General features: G+C 41.4%; 1 protein-coding gene across 3 annotated transcripts; it reads right to left on the bottom strand.

Annotated features, from left to right (window-relative positions):
- Nucleotides 1–2,060: 2,060 nt before the first annotated feature.
- On the bottom strand, nucleotides 2,061–14,574 carry LOC143522113 (membrane-spanning 4-domains subfamily A member 4A-like). 3 transcript variants are annotated; one of them, XM_077015838.1, is made up of 7 exons: nucleotides 14,406–14,574; nucleotides 4,866–5,477; nucleotides 4,446–4,556; nucleotides 4,101–4,157; nucleotides 3,854–4,021; nucleotides 3,443–3,556; nucleotides 2,061–2,507 (listed from the first exon to the last, which is right to left on the bottom strand). In XM_077015838.1, exons 2-6 carry the CDS (start codon nucleotides 5,115–5,117, stop codon nucleotides 3,449–3,451), a joined length of 696 nt encoding a protein of 231 aa, XP_076871953.1. In that variant the 5' UTR covers nucleotides 5,118–5,477; nucleotides 14,406–14,574; the 3' UTR covers nucleotides 2,061–2,507; nucleotides 3,443–3,448. The 3 variants fall into 3 exon arrangements, with proteins under 3 accessions (XP_076871953.1, XP_076871952.1, XP_076871954.1); XM_077015837.1 differs by having other exon boundaries at nucleotides 4,866–5,134; XM_077015839.1 differs by lacking the exons at nucleotides 4,446–4,556; nucleotides 14,406–14,574 and having other exon boundaries at nucleotides 4,866–7,385.
- Between the last annotated feature and the right edge of the window lie 5,554 nt (nucleotides 14,575–20,128).

Genomic DNA, 20,128 nt, shown 5'->3' with positions numbered 1-20,128 from the left:
AGTTGGCCTAGTTCCTCTGATTGTCGTTAATTACTCTTACTATTTGACCTATGTTCCTGTAATGTTTTTACCTTAGTAGCGTACCCGCTGCCACCACCTTTTCTTTTAAGCCAGTATGGTTTGGCTAATGCAAACCCCCAATACCACCAGAAAAAATAGGACACTCCTTTAGTTTAATCTAGATGCATTTTTCCGCTTTTATTCAAAACAATTAATATACACCTCCGGAGTACTATCGCTAAACAAACTTAAAAATAAGGAGGGGCACTGTGGGCTTTACCAAAATTAGCAAATCAAGTAACACACAATTGGTAAACAATCACACTTGTGAACACTCCCCAAACCCAGACATCGCTCATTACACGATCACAATCGACTAAAGCAGGGGTGGCCAACTCGTCAGAGACCAAGAGCCACTTTTTTTTTACTGTGTTATGGCAAAGGGCCACTTGTGCAGAGAGAGAGAGAGAGAATCCATGAGTTCACATTCCTACTCTTCCTTGCACGTATGTCCGCCCCCCTCTGCCCCCAGCATCTAATAAATGCAGTATATCCTCACCCTCAACGTGACACTCATTCTCTGCTAAAGATTAAAAATAAGGGTGCGATATGATCAGAAAATAATGAATCTATGAGACAGCTACACTACAGTGTGTGCTGAGAAAAATGTCCATATTACAGAAAGATTCTCCTGGTAGGAAATTCTATGAAAGGGAATTACACCACCTTCTGGTTCTAGTTCAGAGATGTGTACATGTATGGCAGTGGTGCTGGTCACATTATTCATGACTCTCACACCTTCCCAATCAGACCTCAGGTGAGTGCTCCCACAAAGTGGTCGGTGTTGACATCTTCTGCTTGTCACCTTGTACCTCCCTAAAATGTTCATTGTTGTTTAAACCTCTCTAAAACTGAGGGAAATTTTGTCCTGACGAAGGAACTTCACATTCCTGTAGATCCTCTAGAGAAACTCCCACACCCTTATCAGGCCCGTAGCCAGGGGGGATCGAAGGGTTCGTTCGATCCCCCCCCCCGCCCCAGCACCCTCTCCCGCACCCTCCCTCCGTACACACATGCCCCTCAAGATAGGTAGGCTATTCAATGAATGAATTGTTAATCTCCATATACATATGTCAATATACAGACAAACAAATAAGGACAGCAACAACAGACTCACAACAAACTTATAACAGTGTTGCCAACTCTCACGCAAAGAGCGTGAGACACGCGCATTTGACCGTTTTCACACGCTCACACGCCATACATCCGATTTCTCACGCTGAAAAAAAATCTAGTTTATTTATCTTCGATCTACATCTATGATTCGGGTTTCCATCCAAACCTTTCGAAAAAATAATGCGCAATTTCCAAGTTTCGGCAGAAAAAAAATGTGAATTAAGCCTTGTTTCCATTCATTACAGTTATGCGAATAAACTTTAGATCACGTGAGAGGACGCCAAACAATAGTGGTTTTACGTCCATCTGGCAGTTACGCATTTTTGCACGTTGAGGTTGTGAAACATTTTTTTCTTTTCCTTTTCTTTACATGGAGAAGTTAAATTCAATTTTTGCTCTCTCCAGAACTGTTTTTGTATGCATTTGCCATCTTTACATCGCGATCATGTACAGAACCACTTGACTTGAGGCATGATACGTCATCGTTTATGCGAAAAACCCTTTTCCATCCAGTTTTTCCGAATTTTGGCGATGCGATAGTCTAACTTTTCCACCTCCTCCTAGCGTAAACATCTTTTTGCGATATTTGGTCTTTTTCCATCCAGCTTTTTTCATGCGCATTTTCAAAATGCGAAAACCCACTGAGTTACTAGTTCGCTCTGGCGCCAACCACTGGTGATCGATCGCTATAGGCGCAGCATAGAGGAAACATATAAGACATAACCCCCCCCCCCCCCCCCCCCCCCCCCCCCCCCCCCCCCTCACTCCACTTTCGGGGGAAAAAGATCCCCCCCATCACAATGCTGGCTACGGGCCTGCTTATGGAATATCCAGTAGGATCTGACTCTGATCATCTTAGGACCAATATATATACACCAGTGGCTACACTCCTTTATAACAACTTTAATTACAAAGGCCGCAAAAATCACTCAGAATACCACCCAACACATTTATTAACAATGCCATTAACACAAAATCACATTATGTTAATATGTGCTATGAAGAGATTTACACCTCCCATATATGAATAGTCATTAAGATACAATTCAGAAAATACAATATAAAATAGTCTGAAGGAGACTGTATGTGTGACAGCTAAAGAACACTACAAGTCAGACGAGTGCAGACCCGGGTCGGGCTGCATCATGGAGACATCGTTTACTAAAAAACAAAATAGCCTGTATGTGTGATGGCTGGAGCTTAGTCAGACCCGGAGTCCCTGGGATCAGGATGCATAACAGTATGGAGACTTCGTTTACTTGATTTTGTCCAGATCAGGTTCTGCCATCAGTCACAGCTCCATAGGCGGAAGACACCATTACAGCAGGCACCTTTCAAATACAGATATTGAATTAAATCAGCATGTCATTCAGCAGTATTTCTTAGAAGTACCGGAGATCTCACCTCAACCCTAATCCTAACCCCAATCCTAATCCTAATCCTAACCTAAACCCTAATCCTAATGTGTTTTCTCAACTCCTGGCCTGGAACCCAGCTGCCACACATTACATTACTCTTTTTTGCTGATGTTAGATGGAATGCTGTAGTTCAAATGTGTTCGAGCAGGAAGCCATAAAAGGTGCAATGCAGGCCATCCTCTGGCACTCGAAATGGGAATCACCCACACATACAGTACATTAACATTAATACATTCAGAGCCAGTGCTATGAATGTCACGGTGGGTCAGCCTAGACGCTACCAGAGGGCGCACACGAGCACACCCTCACAGTCACGCACACCCAGTCCTACACAGCACACACCCCCTCATTCCAGATCATTCCCCTTATTACAGTCACCACAGTTCTGACACCTGTTCCTCATCAGTATTGGGCCCAATAAAAGCCCACAGGTCGTGCTGTCCAGTGCTGCGCATTCAACCTTCACCTTCGCCTCGCTACGTTGGAAGTTGCCTGCTCTGCACTGAAGCCTCAGTCACCTGTGGACTCTCTCTCTCTTTCTGGACTGAGTATACATCTTGTGTTTCATTTGCCAAGTGGCCAGAGTTTCTTTGTTTTTTATGTGATGGATAATAAAGCCCTTAGGTTACAGCCTCTTTCTCCTGCCGCCTCTGTCCCCACATCACAATATATATTTTATTTTTGTTAATGTGGGATGAAAAGTACTTTAATGTACTGTAAAAAGAGCTGAAAAAAATAAAAGCCTCAGCAGTAACACAAAAAACGTAGTTGGACATGAATTGGTCCCTGTACACAGTAATGTCCAAATTGAAGGTTAAAGTCCTTTGTGGGGGTCCTGGGATACTCACTGTGGACTAATCACAGCAGGTGGCCCTGCAGCCAAACGCTGAGATGCAGATGGAGATGATGAACTGAAGCAGTGAGAACAGTAGAAGAACTCCACTGATTCCATTGGACCGACTCTGGTACATGGTGGAACAGTAAAATAGAAACAATGTGAAGAAAATTATATATTGGTGTCACAGACCCATAACAATGTCTGTTCTTTGATTATGGTTGTGAGCATCTTTCTGTGTGGGTAAAAAAAAAGCCAGCACAGTGGAGTGAAGCTTAAGGTTTGTGTTTTTGGGTAATAGGACTTTTTCTGAGGTTTCAGCATTGCTCCAAAAAAATATGTTAAATCTTGTGTTTTAAGGACAGTGACTTTTATAGTCCATATTTTTCAACAACAGGAAAGAGTCAAGGATTCAGACACTCACAAAAAACATCCAGCATTCTTCATGGCTTTCAGAGCCATAGCTTTCGTAGCTTCCATACATTTCATAGCAGTTGAAAACTTGCCTTACTACAAAGTCCATAGAGAATAGAACGATGGCTGTTCCAGAAAATACAGCACTGACCACATTCATGCCCAGGGATCCTTTCAACTGGTGAGAGGAACAGCAGGTTTACAGAGTAACAGTTTAAATGTTTTTATGTCACCATAAATGTAGAGTGTTTACATACCAAACAGATGTGACGTTTGTTCTCTGCTGCGACAGTTAGAGATCCAGCAATGATGTACTGGGAAAAAAGAGGGGGAAAAATGAGCTATTCAACCAAAACTGGGAGCTATTATAAATCTGAAATTTATTACTAGAGATTTTTTGTTTCAATCCTGGTGCCAGTTTCAGTTTCAGTGCCCCTACATCTCGATCCAGCTCAAGAACAAGTGAAGATCTCGAGCTGGACGAGGGAGTGTAGTGAAAACTGGAAACCATTCAGATTGTGGGCCCCCAGGAGATGAGCATAAAATCCCTCATCTGTTTAATGCTACTTGCTTAAAATACAACAAAGAAGTTCAGAGCTTACAGTTACAGAACACCAGTAAACACAACCAATGAACACAGAGAATGCCTCTGCATAGAATGTGGTCACAATGCCAAACAGTATTGTTGTGATCCCAATCATGATTTGGACAATCTGTCATAACATAGAAGAATTATAATTTTATTACATTTTTATTGTTATTACATTTGCATTTTGTGACATTCGGTTAGGAATTGTGCACATGTTCTTAAAAGAAATCAAAACTTCAGAAAGATATAAGATGTTGCCCTCATTGTTATATAGTCTACAAATCAAATGTATTAATGTTTCTATAAATAAGTACCAAAAACCAAGCTTTGTCACCCTGAACACTAAATTGATAGCAATATTCTGCTGGCCATAAATTCAGGGACAGGTCTATTCAAAAAGGATTATATATATGTATAGGCTGAAATATCTTACCCCCAGGGCTTTTGGCTGCACTTTCAGAAATTTCTCAAACCGGCCTGGCTGGAAGCCTACGTTTCCCACATTGCCCACGTTGACCACGTTTCCCATGTTGCCATCTGGCACAACAGTGGGGATTCCGAGGATGGGCGGTGCAGATGCTCCGTGTAGCTGTGCTACAGCTGGAGACACATGTGTGGGGCTCCCATGGTTAACACCCATAAATCTGCTTCCCACGTTAATGGCATATACTGCACCAGAGGACATCCTTAGAGATGTTTCACCTGTCACAAATCAAGTTTTCAACCATTAACACATGCCATCAATAATCCATCAATACCAGCTGAAATAATAATTTGTAAATGTCAATTAATACAGATTAATGTAGTAGACATTTGTATTTCAATAATCTTCAGCTTTCTGTAACAGAATAAGGAAACGGAGAGGAAAACTTGTGCAGAAGCACAATGCTTTTATTTTGAAAGATCGATACAACATTGATGCACGAGTTGTTGATGGAGGAACCAGAGTTAGCTCGTGCAGCTACATAGGAGTAGTCAATCGGGTCCAAGGTCGTAACGTGATGGCAGAGTCCGCGAGGTACCAGAGGACTAGGCAGGAACAGTTCTAGGGAACAAGCAGAGGTCGGTACACAGGAGAATCAACAGGCAGAGATAACGCTTGGTAGACAACATAATTGGCAATACTTCGCAACTAGGAAGTGAAGTGCAGGTGTATAAAAATAGCTGGGAAATGGACATGGCAAAGAGGAACAGGTGAGACTGATTAGGCTATCAGGTGTTACCCCTGACAGTACTCCCCCTCAACGGAGCATCTCTAGACGCTCCACGACGGGAAGGTGGTCACGGGGAGCTGGGAAATGAGGATGCGCAGCGTGAAAATCCACTATGAGAGAAGGACAGAGGATGTCTCGTGCCAGTACCCAGGCTCTCTCCTCAAGCCCAGAGCCAATGTACGAGGTATTGGAGACCACCACGTCGGTGCCGGGATTCCAGTAGCCCCGGCACAATATACGGCGGTTGACCGTCAATGTCCAATGGCTCCAGGGGATGGTTCTGCATGGAGGGGACTGACATGGGGCTGAAATGGACAAGCTTAAAGAGAGAGACGTGAAAAGTATGGTTGATACGGTACTGTGGGGGCAATAGGAGTTTATAGGTCACAGTGTTGACTCTTTTGAGAACCTTGAATGGTCCGATGTACCGAGGGCTGAGCTTGTGGCAGGGTAAACGCAGATTGAGATTCCTGGTGGAAAGCCACACACACTGGTCCGGGTGATAAATTAGAGCTGGGAGACGACGGCGATCAGCGTTCATCTTACGGGTATGTAGAGCACGTCTTAACTGTAAGTGAGCTAACTCGCAGGTATGGGCACTATGTTTAAGCCAGTTGTGCAAGGCAGGGACATCAGAAGGAGTTCATATCCATATACAATTTGAACAGGAGTGAATTTAGTTGAAGAATGAATAATGGAGTTACGTGCATACTCTGCCCAGGTATTTATGCCAGTCCTTCTGAGATGTGCAGTATTGACGTAAAAACCGACCTAATTCTTGGTTGTAACATTCCACCTCACAGTTCCACCAGGGATGATATCCCGAAGTTAGGTTGGCCATCACCCCGAGCAGTTTGCAGATTTGAGTCCAGACGCGTGTGGTGAATTGCACTCTGCTATGTGAGATAATGTCCTCCGGTAGCCCATAAATACGAAAAACATAGTGAAAGATGTCATAGGCTGTCTCCATGACAGTGGGTAGCTTCAGGCAAGGAACTAGACGACACATCTTAGAAAACCTATCCACTATCACAAAAATAACGGTATTACCTCCAGAGACAGGTAGATCAATAACAAATTCTACAGCCAAGTGAGACCATGATCAGTGTCGACGTCATCTTGCACATCCCATTGGATGAGATCAAGGAAGCACAAGTTTTTCAAGATGCGTTCAGGTACACCATCACTAGGTGCCTTTTCATAGATCCAAGATAGGGCGTCCACCTTGGTATTTTTGGAACCAGGTCGGCAACATACTGAAAACCGGAAGTGAGATAAGAACAAGGCCACCTTGCCTGCTGTGGATTTAATTGTCTAGCAGATTTTATATACTCCAGGTTTTTGTGGTCTGTGTATACTATGAAGGGCTGATCCGCGCACTCCAGCCAGTGACGCCATTGTTCCAGTGCGAGATTCATACCTAAGACTATGACGATCTCCCACGTCATAGTTTATCTCTGCTAGCCTGAGCTTCCTTGAGAAATAAGCACAGGGAAACAATTTAGGAGGATTCCCCTGCCCTTGTGAGAGTACAGCGCCCACGCCAACTTCAGACGCATCAAACTCTACTATAAAAGGGAGCTTGGGATCCGGGAGGTGTAAATGGTGGCACTGATAAACGCAGTCTTTAAAGCGTTAAAAAGCTTGGTCTTCCTTGGAGGTCCATCGGAAGTGGCATTTCTTTCCCCCTTTCAGGAGGTTGGTAAAGGGAGCCGCTACCAAACCGAAACCCCTAATGAACCTACGGCAAAAGTTCGCAAACCCCAAAACAAAAAAAGGTCCTTGTAGGTCCTTGTAGGTCCTTCACAGAACAGGGCACAGGCCAGTTTGTCACAGCTTCCACTTTTCCAGCATCCATACTAATATGACCTGGGGACAGGGTGCAGCCAAGGACAGAAATCGTGGAGATGTGGAACTCGCATTTTTCAGCCTTCACATACAGATTATTCTCCTGTAAGCGGTGTAATACTGCTGCAACATGCTAAAAGTGTTCTATGAAAGAAGGAGAATAAATCAGGATGTCATCAATATAGACGAAAAGTATCCATAAAAGCCTGAAACACGGACGGACTGTTCGATAACCCATACGGCATCACCAGGTACTCATAGTCACAATGCCATTTTCCACTCGTCACCCTCACGTATGCAAATTAAGTTATAAGCACTTCTCAGGTATAGTTTTGTGAAAATAGTAGCACCCATTAAGCCAGGGATGTCAAAGTCAAATACACCGAGGTCCAAAAAAACAAATTTGCTACAAGCCGAGGGCCGGACTGGTTCAATGTTTATTAAAACATATTAAAATGATTGCACATAGCCTATTGAACCAAGACCTAACACAGTGTATATTATTTAATGCTTAAATGAATAAAGCAATATTTTCTTATGGATCTGTCAGTAATTTCAAGTGAAAATATTTTTCAACAAGCAAACATGAATAAAGTAATAAAGGTTTGAAAAGTGCTGGAATTTAAGCTAAAGTACTTGAAAATGCTTGAAATTGTAACTACTTCATTTCATAACAAATAGCTATCTGACTGAACAGTTCTCCATTATTACGTTAACAAATACGAGCCTCTTGTAATTCCAGAACGAAACATGAGAGAACGTGAAGACGTTAATATTTATGGAGTCAAATTAGGGTCTTTAATGGTGACGAAAAAAAAATAATATCGCAAATATAAGATTAGCATTTTGCATTTTACGTTCCTAATTTGTTTCTGCAATACTTTCCCTCTTTTGCATTTCTTTCTTTTCTTTGCGTTTCACATTTTATGTTGCTGCTTTTGTTTTGCAATACTTTCTCCCTTTTGCGTTTCTTTCTTTTGTTTGCGCGTCACTGCTTTTCTTTGCGTCTCGCATTTTACGTTCATAATTTTTTTTTGCGCTTCTCTCTTTTCTTTGCTCCGGTTTTACCCTCTGTGTGGGGGCGGGGAAAGAGGCGTGGCCAAAAGCGAAAGGCGTGCTGTGAACGTTCAGCGTCAGTTCAGCTTCCTTCCACTCACTGAACTGAACTGCTGCTGCAGCGCATCTGGTGTTAAAGGAAGAGAGAGGTCGGGTGTGTGCGAGGTGGTGGCGCATTTCAGGGCATTGTTTTTATTCGCTCAGGTTTTCAAAAGATCATTTCAAACCGACCTCAGTAAAATGTTAATAATAATAATAATAATAATAATATATATATTTTAAACGAAGTTTTAAAAGGGCACTTTCGTTGATAAAGGGCAGAGTTGGTGGTGCTTTAGCACCTGATGTCTATGTCTGCACGCATATACCTGTGGTCCAGCTGGGCGACCGTCTGCCCTGATACCAGTAACCAAATTGCAGTGCTGTGTGGTTCAACTGATGACGCTGAACGTTCACAGCACGCCTTTCGCTCTTGGCCACGCCTCTTTCCCCGCCCCCACACAGAGGGTAGGAGCAAAGAAAAGAGAGAAGCGCAAAAAAAATTATGAACGTAAAATGCGAGACGCAAAGAAAAGCAGTGACGCGCAAACAAAAGAAAGAAACGCAAAAGGGAGAAAGTATTGCAGAAACAAATTAGGAACGTAAAATGCAAAATGCTAATCTCATATTTGCGATATTATTTTTTTTTCGTCACCATTAAAGTCCCTAATTTGACTCCATAAATATTGGGCGTTTTGAAAATAAACAACCATTAAATAATGTGAATAAAAAGCGAATTATTTCGAATCATTTCGAATATATGTATAAATATTTAACTTAATTAAGTTTAACGTGCTGGGAAATATTGAAATGGACCTTGAAAGTGACGTACAAGTGCTTGAATTCCACCTTGTGAAGGTGTATGAACCCGGCAAACATAACTTTGTTCATTGCGCTGAGGCGCGGCGCGCGCAAAGTACAAAATTCGAGAGATGCACGACCTCGCGAATCGACAGCGCGCGAGACGCTCGCGCACGAGCTGAGCCACTGCGATTACGTTATTTTCGCCGCGCTGACCCTCGCCGCTTGTGCGCGCTGCAGTGACTTCGCGGGCTACCGTTGCATTGTGGGGAATGTAGTGTTTGTGCGTGCAAAACACCAGCGGGCGGCTGTGGCCTGCGGGCCGGTTCTAATAGTAATTAAATATCATCCAGGGGGCCATAGATAATCAATTCACGGGCCGGATCTGGCCCGCGGGCCTTGACTTTGACATGTGTGCATTAAGCGCTCCTGTGAGGCTGAGATGAACGGAAGGGGGTATGCATACTTGGAGGTAACGGCATTCAGCGCTCGGTAGTCAATAGATGGACGTAATCCACCTCCTTTCTTCTCCACGAAAAATAATCCAGCTGCCACGGGAGATGTTGACGGGCGGATGAATCCTTTCTGAAGGGCTTCACTAATATACAATTCCATGGCAGCATCTTCAGGACGCGAGAGGGGGTACAGTTTTGTTCCCTTAGGTAAGGTAGCTTTGGGGAGGAAGTCAATAGCACACTCAGGACCTGTGGGGAGGGAGTAGACTGGCACGGCTCTTGGTTAAACACATCAGCACATTCCTGATATTGTGTAGGAACAACCTTGGAAAGGGGCGTGTCGGGGCATTCAACGACAGTAGAACGGAAAGGTAAGTGCATACAGTGTTTTAAACAGTGAGATCACCACTGCATCAATTCTCTCATTTTCCAGGAGATTACAGGATCATGACTCGTCAGCCAAGGGAAACAGAGTATAACGGGATCTCTGAGAGAGGACACCAGGTAGAATTTCGGAGTGGAATAGACCCACTCTGAGAATCAAGGGTTTGGTGCGTACGCTTACTACCCGTCTCCAATGGGTTGGTCATTTACTGAGGTTATCCTGAGAGGGAGATACACAAATTCTGTGGGAATGTGGAGTGAGTTAGCTAAATCAGTGTCCAAGAAGTCACCTCCTGCACCAGAGTCCACTAACGCTGAGTAGTTGTGAGTGACGCCACCTCAGGTGAGTTGTACTGGTAGGTTTAGTTGAGCCTTGCCACTAACACAAAGTAAAGGTGTGCTTCCTTTGTCTCATGATGAAGATCTGCCTCTGGAGCTGGATGGTCGAGCAGGACATCTATCCCGAAAGTTACCCTCTTCACCGCAGTAGATGCATAGACCCTCCCGAATACAACAAACTCTCTCTCGTGGCGTAAGGGGAGACCGCCCCAACTGTATCGGCTCCAAAACGTCCTGAGACATCTCTCCCAGGGAACAGGATGACGGAACATGGTGAGCTGACATGTGAGATCTTACTGGATTAGGACGGTGAGTCATTAGCACTTTATCCACGTTTACTGCAGCTTGAATAAAGTCCGTAAGTGACAAAGTCTCGCTCCTACAGGCTAACTCGACTTGGAGATCAGCACTCAACCCACGACGGAACATAGTCTTTATTGCTGAATCCCCCCAGCCACTCCCTGTGGCAAACGTGCAGAACTCCCGAGCATAATCAGCAGCGCTACGACCCCCTTGCTGGATCTCACACAGCTGGGGGCCTATGTCACGTCCTGCTGCGGGATGATCAAAGACAGATTTAAATAGTGCTGAAAACAGAGTCTCTGACCCCAAGGAAGGATCCTTACTGTGTCAAAGAGCAGTACCCCTGGCACCCACCTCTCTGGTGAGAAAGAATAATACGAAATGTACCTTTTGGCGTTCAGTTTAAAACTGAGCAGGATGACATGTAAAGTACATAGAACATTGCATAAGGAAAAACAGCAACGATCGGGGCATCCGTTGTATTATTCTGGAACAACTACCGGGATGCTTGAAGGCAATGTGGCTGCAACAATTGGTGTGGGAACTATGGCATGCAGATTCTGTGTGGTGGTGGTGGTGGCTTGGTGGACTGCCTCAGAGAGAGCCAGGATGGTAGCTTCTTGGTTACGAGCCGTCTTTGTGAGTTGTCTGATACTTTTGTTCATCGCAGCGATGGTAGCCTTCTGATGTTCCAGATGGGCTTGGGCTTCTGCAAGATCCATGTTTATGGTGAAGTATACTGTAACGGAATAAGGAAACAGAGAGGGATCCTTGTGCAGAAGCACAATGCTTCTATTTTGAAAGATCGATACAACGGTGATGCATGAGTTGGTGATGGAGGAACGAGGGTTAGCTCATGCAGCTACATAGGAGTAGTCAATTTGGTCCGAAGTCGTAACGTGATGGCAGAGTCTGTGAGGTACCAGAGGGCTAGGCAGGAGACGTGGTCTAGGGAACAAGCAGAGGTCGGTACACAGAAAAATCAACAGGCAGAGATAATGCATAGTACGCAACATAGTTGGCAATACTTCGCAACTAGGAAGTGCAGCGCAGGTGTATAAGAATAGCTGGGAATGGGCGTGACAAAGAGGAACAGGTGAGACTGATTAGGCTATCAGGTGTTACTCCTGACACTTTCAAAAACATTCATGACAAAAAAACTATCAAGAAAATTAACAAGCTCACACATTCATGACAGAAGAAAAACATGACATGAAATATTGAGTCATCATTATAAATTAATTGATTTGTAGCCATACTGACAACAATTTTTAAGTTCAGATAGCTAAAGGGCAAGATAATTTTTTTCAGTGCACAATTTCCTTCCAATGTTCATGGGCTAGGGTTAGGAGGAAGCTGCTGGCTTGACCAGTCGTCGTGAGCCATCTTCAAAAAGGTTTTTTGCAGAACCTCTGCTAAATCATTATTTATGGATGACTAACTGATTCTTCTAGTAACTAACATCAAATGGTTCTTCAGGATCAGGTGGTTCTTCCACAGTTAAACATAGACTTTGATATACTGGAAATATATCAAGTCAGGGATATTTTATGTATTTTAAGAAGGAAATAGTTCTTTAACTCTATACTAATCATGCACATCAATCTGAACAACCTTTCAAAACTGAACCATTCATGTAATGAAATCCTCATCATCCATCCATTTATATTTGCTTATCCGGGTCAGGGGGCAGTAGCTTATGCAAAGAGGCCCAGGTGTCCGTCTCCCCAGCCACCTCTTCCAGCTCTTCTGGGGGGAATCCGAGGCGTTTCCAGCACAGCCAGAAGATTTAGTCCTTCCAGCATGTCCTGGATCTTCCCGCAGTCTCCTCCCAGTTGGACATGCCCAGAACACTTCATCAGGGAGGCGCTCAGTGGGCATCCGGACCAGATGCCCGAACCACCTCAACTGGTTCCTTTCTACATGGAGGAACAATGGCTCTACTCAGTCTCACTTCATTGATAACCATACTCCTCATTTTATCTCCTCATCAAGAGCTTTGCCTTTTGGCTCAGCTCTCTCTTCACCACAACAGTCTGGTACAGTGTCCACAACACTGCAGCTGGCACATTGATCCGCCGGTCTTTGCCTTGTTAGAGGCCATACATTTTCAACGTTCTGTGAAACCGTTCTAGCATTCCTTGGGATTCTGGGTGGTACACATTCAACGTTTTATGTTAAACATGCAACTGTCACATGGTCCTCCGTAATTGGGCAGACATAAAATTCATACCTTGGTCTGACTGAGTGATCTTAGGCATTTTATCAGAATTTTATCAGTGCTTTGATCACAACCATAGTTCTAAGGGATCGTAAGGGTATCACTTCCGGATAATGAGTGGGGCTTATTATGATCATTCCGCCTCCGTCATTCTAGATTGGCTGCTTAAAGCACAAAAGTTCAGGACCTACAGAGGAAATACAGAGACACCTCGCAGACAGAAAGAGACCTGACACAAATACAGACTTTGCTAGAGTTCATCTTGTGATAAGAGCACAGTAGACAAAGGAACCACATTGAGTGGACTGGAATAGCCTCGGTGTTGTGATACCTGGCTTGTGGTTCGGCTCATTGTTGGGCAATTTGTTGTTGATTTGTTCAAATGTGCACTGGTGTCCTCAAGGTGTGTTTTCCTGTGGCTGTCAAGGCGTTGAATGTTATTTTGTTACATTGTATATATAAGGACACAGGAGAGTTGGTGCTCTTTTTGATTTAGCCCTTGTCTGGCAGGTAGGTAAGTCAGGTGTGTATATATATTTTTTTCAAGGTAAGGTAGTCTTTTATGTTTGGTTAAGAAGTCTCTTTTGTTTACAGTCAATGCCAATGTCTCTAATGTCACCCCGTTTCCATTTGAATAATAGATTGTTTGTTTCACTCATGTCATATTTCATGTTTCACCATTTCTTATCGTTCACACATTACACCCTCACCTACTACACTGGGGGAAGTAACACTGCTGATCCATCATTTAATAGTTTAATTGAACTCCTCATCAATTAAAGACTTTTCCATGCACCAAGCAAATAACGTTTTAAACCATTTATAAAGAGTGTACTCAAAATATAGCAAAAAATATTTAGCAAGCTGGCAATACACTTTTGCCCACAGTCCATTAAGTATGTGAAGGCAATATTATTAATAACAGCCGAAACAAAAAAGTCATAGAATAAACAGTCCAGGTTCATATCAGACAAGCAGTCCAAAACAAACACATAACCAAAACAGAGTGGCAGTTAAACCAAGGTGCAAACAAGAAGAACCACAAAAACAGAACTAAACACGAACTTAAGCTAAATAGATAAGATAGAAACAAACAATGGAATAATTATACAAACCTTGAAAGGGTATTTAGAAACACCAAAGCTTGGAACATACAGGTACATCTTAATAAATTAAAATATTAAAAAGTTAATTTATTTCAGTAATTCAATACAAAAAATTTAATGCATATATTATATAGATTCATGACAGAGTGATCTATTTCAAGTTGTTCAAGTGTTTTAAAGAATTAGTGAAATGTGTTTTATCCTCACCTGAAGTTGATAAAAATGGCTTTTCCTTCTGGGGTGTGTATTTATGGAGAAGCCATAAGACCACAGCAAAGACCACAGTCTCCCACAGTGTTCCCTCTGTCTCTTACCAGGTTTGGTTTAATCTGTTTTGTGGGAGCGTTTTCAGAAATACTGCATCATTTATCTGACCCGTGATGAGATCACAGTAGCGATCATTACACGGAAAGGCATCGACATCTTACGTACAGGTGACAGTGGCACATGACAATGACAATGACATTTTGTTTTGAGACACTGGCATGTGTCTATACCGATGTCATTGACTTTGACGTTAAGGTGCCTACGTTTAACTAGCACACAGATATTTACGCTATTGAAAAGTAATTTGAAAGCTATTGAAAGTCGTTTATAGGTGCCAGTAGCAAGTCGCCATATTGTTTTCCTCTTGGGAAGGACCTCGGGACCATATTAAATGATGCCGGTGATGTGCCGCAATCCGACTCCTCGGCAGAATCCGACTCCCCTTGTTTGCACGCATAAAGATATAATATAAGAATATACATATGCTATTCGCGATTTACGTTGTTTCTATGCATAAATAAGGGATAATTTTAATTAGCCAATACTGCAAACGGCGCAGCATTAGATATCCAAACAAATACACACTGACTCAAGGGTGTTAAATATTTTAAATAAAATGTAATGGACCAGATTGGTTGTTACTCTAGCACCCAGGGGGATCGACTGCCTTTCACGTCGAGAATTACGACAACACTTTACATATATTTTAATGATCAGGCCTGGAGCAGAAACATACTCACCTCTGACCACGGGACTTCGCAGTATTACTTTGTTCCTCGTCATTACTGACAGCCTTACATTTTCTTAATAAGATATTTGACAAATATTCCCTAAATGTATAACCTCTTTTTTATTTTTGTGACTTATCTGGAGGTGAAGGCTATTCCATAAAGCACATGTCTATACATTCAACAAGGGTTATTTTAATAAAGGGGGTATAATTTTCATGATGCCAACACAATGTCTGTCGAAAATATACTCTCGAATAATAATAATAATAATAATCTTTATTTGTATAGCAACTTTCATACATACATGCAACTCGAAGTGCTTTACAGAATAAATAACTAATTAAAAGGAAGCGAAAATAAGGAAAAAAAACATTTAAAGAAATTAAAGATAAAAAGGACACAAACTAATTAAAATAATAATATAATAATAATAATAATCTTTATTTGTATAGCACCTTTCATGCAACTCAAAGTGCTTTACAGAATAAATAAAAAGAAACATTAAAAGGAAGCAAAGATAAGACAAAAAGAAAATGTTAAGGAATGTAAATAAGATAATAATAATCTGGAAAACTATTAAAATAATTAGAACAGAGTTAGAGTTTCTTAACTAAAAGCAGATCTAAATAAAATTTGTAATAAAATGACAAATTATTAAAATAATAGACAAAATAATGTAATAAAGTAAATAAGATGGAAAACAATTAAAATAATTAGAACAGACATAGAATGTAAAATAATGTGATAACATTATAAAATTATTTAACAGAATCTAAACAGATTGAATCTGAATATATAATCTGAATACAGATCTGATACTATCTTATACAGATCTGAATATATAATCTGTATCGTCTTTATGTGCGTGCAAAAAAGGGGAGTCGGATTCTGCCAAGAAGTCGGAATAAAACAGCTGTTTTACTTTTTTAATTTGTTTTATTTAAAAGTTGAAAGTAATTTATTTATTTTAATACACTGTCATATGACATCATCAACCAAATATACGATGCCGAAGCAATAGCATATAGCCCCCATACTCAAATAGCGGCCCGTGGGCCACATCCGGCAAAAGGAAATCTGATTACTTCATAACTTTTCAGTTCTTTGAGCTCAGTTTTTGCTACTGCTGTGCTATTCTCACACACACACATCACCTTTTATTTCTTATTTTTAATATAAAGTAACATGGGTTTAACAAGGAAGTACATGGTCACTTATTATTAATGAAAAACATACTGCCACAGTCCATGTGATGAATTATTGATGGGTAGGGTTTGATATGTGATATACTGACTTGATGTCTTCAAATTATTTTAAATAAAATATTTGTAACATAACCCCTATTACATGTACCATGTTACCGCCCAGTGTTGTTATTGTTATTAAGTGTTTTGATTTATTAGCGTTTTAGGCATGAAGGTGGCTTTCTCCGCCTCATTACTAGGGTCAGGTGCAAAGACCTTGGGTCCTTTCAATGCTAGAATGACTCTGATATGCAAACATGTTATCACAAATATCAGCAATGCGTAAAACCCAAATACAGGTACTAATCAACTTGACATTATCATACCACTACACAATTCCTTATAGAATAAACAAAGCTAAATGCTTTATCCTCACCTATATACCAATACAAAAATGCCAAACACATTTCTTTAGTTTTAAATAATACTTAGTTCATTTATATTGTTATTTTTATTGTAGATTGTGTTTTATTATTGTTGTAATTTTCCTTATTGTATAAGGATTTTCACAGCACCCGTGAAAGGCGTCTACAAGATTGAGATGTATAGTTTTGCTCATGCTAATGAAAAACACCCTGTGTGCACATCCTTAATGAAGAACGGACAGCAGATTCTCTCTGCATATTGTCACCAAGTTGGTCTGTATGACATCAGCTCCTCCAATGGGATGCCCCCTGGAAGCAGGAGACCAGGTGTATGTGCAGTTATGGGAGTACAAAGTCATATATGATCATGTAAATTGTCATAGCACCTTCACTGGGCACCTGCATTTCATGGAATAAATGAACAGAGTTATGCATTCATATAAGTAAAACATTAACAATGTGTGTCGGTGCTGCCCCGATGTGTCTTGTTACATTTGTCATTTGGTTCTCAGGTTCTTCATGTTTTTCTTATATTTGTAAAAATTTATGCATGATCCCAAAGGAAAAAAACATTTATCCCCACTGCCATAATTGATTTCCATGCTGTTGATATATAGTCTGCAAAAAAAAAACAATAGCATTATTGTCTAACATTTACATTTCATTTTTAAAAGTAAGGACCAACTTATTTACGTAAGAAGAAAACAGTGAGAAATGTGCAGGAGCTGTAAACACTGACCTGATGAGAAATAATGAGGGTTCAAATTTACTTTGCACATGGCCTGGTGGTAGGGAACTGGTATTGTGACCGGAGAGTCGTGGGTTCGATTCCGAGACCTGAGGCCATGACTGAGGTGCCCTTGAGCAAGGCACCTAACCCCAACTGCTCCCCAGGCGCCGGGCTAGGGCTGCCCACCGCTCTGGGCACGTGTGATTCACAGCCCCTAATCACTAGTGTGTGTGTGTGTGTGTGTGTGTGTGTTCTAACTGCACAGATGGGTTAAAAGCGGAGGACAAATTTCGATTGCGGTGTAAAAATCACAATTGACAAAATACAGCACATTTACATTTAAATACATCTAAAACATATTTAATTTGTATATTAGTAAATGTATTTAATTAATATTTTTAGCAGATAATTGTTTCATGTGTTTATAGACATAAAATTGAACTTTTCGGCTATTGTTGTTTTCAGCTGAGAGTGAAAAGCCTTCTTCACCAGACAACGTAGTTCACCTGTTAGAAACAACTTCTTAAATGACAAATGAATTTAGTGACTAACTGCAAAACTAACAGACACGGGAGCAGTAACAGAAGTTGGTGTGAAAGTAGACAGAACATGAAGTTGGACTGGAAGAGGGTCAACAGAAACCCGAGACGTGGGAACAGAAAGCGGAGCAGGAAACACAAGAGACACAACAGAGAATGAAGCACAGGAACAGACAGGTCACCAGATGCTGGCCAGGCACAGTGCTAAGAGAAAAAACCAGAGGTAATGGAAACAGGCCTGGATACAGGAGACTGGGGAAAATGTGAGTTGAAGGGAACAGTACACTAGGGAATAAAACTGGAGCTAAAAGATTATTTTTGGCAATACTTACAAGACAGAAGACAATAGTTCCATGGCAACAGACAAGGGCACTGGAACAAGGTGGGTAACACACTTGGGGACAGACATCTGATCGGGTACAGCAGGGGTGCCCAATACGTCGATCGCGATCTACTGGTCGATCGCGAAGGATGTGTGGGTAGATCGCATGACATTACAATGTAGGGGACGAATGACAGGCTATCATCCATCTGCACTGAGAGTTGTCTTTTGATTGACATACAAAGTAGCCAATCTGACGTCTGAACTTCTGACAACCTACGCATTAAACCGCGCTAACTTCAGTTACCTGCTGCGTAGCTAGCCTCCAATTTAAACTAAATACAACAAAGGGTATAAATGAGTGCCGTAGCTGGTCCGAGTAAGAAGCCTAAAACCTACTTTATACAGAATGGGAGGAGGATTTGTTTCACTATGTCATATTCACTATATTTCACTATGTCGTATTCTAAGTGCGTTTTCCTCATCTGTCAGTGTGCCGTTGCTATTCCAAAGAAGGGAAACGTGGAGCGGCATTTTCGGACTGTTCATAAAAACTTTTCCTCCGAAAAGTGATCTGAGAAGGAGAAAGGTGAAAGAACTAAACTCCCGGTTGTCCGAACAGCAGTCATTTTACTCACATTTGACCACAAAAGCGAAGGCTGCCACCGAAGCGTCATTTCGGGTGTCACTTAATTGTTGAACACAAGTAGTCCTTCCAAGACGGAGAGATGATAAAGAGGCATTTGTTGAAGCCTCTAATTCCTTGTTCCGAGACTTTAAAAACAAATCTGAAATATTATCTTCAATCAAAGCTCTCCAGTTATCGAGGGATACAGTCACACGGCGCTCTGAAGCCATGACCGAGGATTTGACCCAGTAACTTTGGAAAGATATTGCGGACTGCGAGTGTTTCTCGCTACAATTAGCGAATCTTTAAAATACTTTATAAATATAAATAAATAAAATACTTTATTTATCCTAAAATGAAAATGAAAGAAAGAATACACTATTAAATAGTAATACTAATAATAAATAATAATAATAATAACTTAAATAATGATAATATAGAATAAATACATTTGTTTTGCATTTTTATAGTAGGTAGATCATTTTGACTTGGTCATTTTATAAGTAGCTCGCAAGCTGAAAAGGTGTGGGCACCCCTGGGGTACAGAAACAACTACACCAGACATAGGACAGAAACAAGCAGAGACAGTTAGGTACAGAGACAATAATGGACCAAAGAGACAGAGTTAGGTACAGAGACAATGACAGGGACCAAAGCTTTGCGAGCTTTGTGAAGAACCTATCAGAAATAAACTTTTCTGTGGCATAAATAATGACCACCTCAAAAAAGTTCTGTTATGTGACAACGACCTGAGTCTAGGTACGGCCATTTCACTATCTCAGATTCACAAAATGAAGGATGAGGCTTGCACTACTTTACAGATAAATGACAATGCATTCAAAATGAAAGTGGACACTGGTGCTAAGTGTAATGTCATCTCGGTGAAGACTTTTTGAAAGAGTGAAAAAAGATGAACAAATGAAGCCATGCAGTAAACCTTCTAACAGTATGGCAGTCGTAAGATGCAGACTCTAGCATTTGTTGATTTATGCTGCTATCTAGGGGCAAAATGCTATAATCTACCCTTCATCATCAGCGAGAATGTACTGACATTGCTATTGGACTCAGTGCATCATCATTACAGACGGGACTCATGTCTTTCAG

The sequence above is a fragment of the Brachyhypopomus gauderio genome, chromosome 8 (assembly GCF_052324685.1).
Source record: "Brachyhypopomus gauderio isolate BG-103 chromosome 8, BGAUD_0.2, whole genome shotgun sequence".
Taxonomy (NCBI): domain Eukaryota; kingdom Metazoa; phylum Chordata; class Actinopteri; order Gymnotiformes; family Hypopomidae; genus Brachyhypopomus; species Brachyhypopomus gauderio.
This window is presented reverse-complemented; position numbering and strand designations above follow the sequence as displayed.

What these genes read in the sequence shown, in the direction of transcription:
- LOC143522113 (XM_077015838.1), bottom strand. Translation starts at nt 5,117, where the DNA reads ATGTCCTCTGGTGCAGTATATGCCATTAACGTGGGAAGCAGATTTATG. An exon ending in TGCAGCCAAAAGCCCTGGGG is followed by an intron (nt 4,557 to 4,865) that starts GTAAGATATTTC and finishes ATGTTATGACAG; the next exon opens with ATTGTCCAAATCATGATTGG. An exon ending in ACAAACGTCACATCTGTTTG is followed by an intron (nt 4,022 to 4,100) that starts GTATGTAAACAC and finishes TCCTCTCACCAG; the next exon opens with TTGAAAGGATCCCTGGGCAT.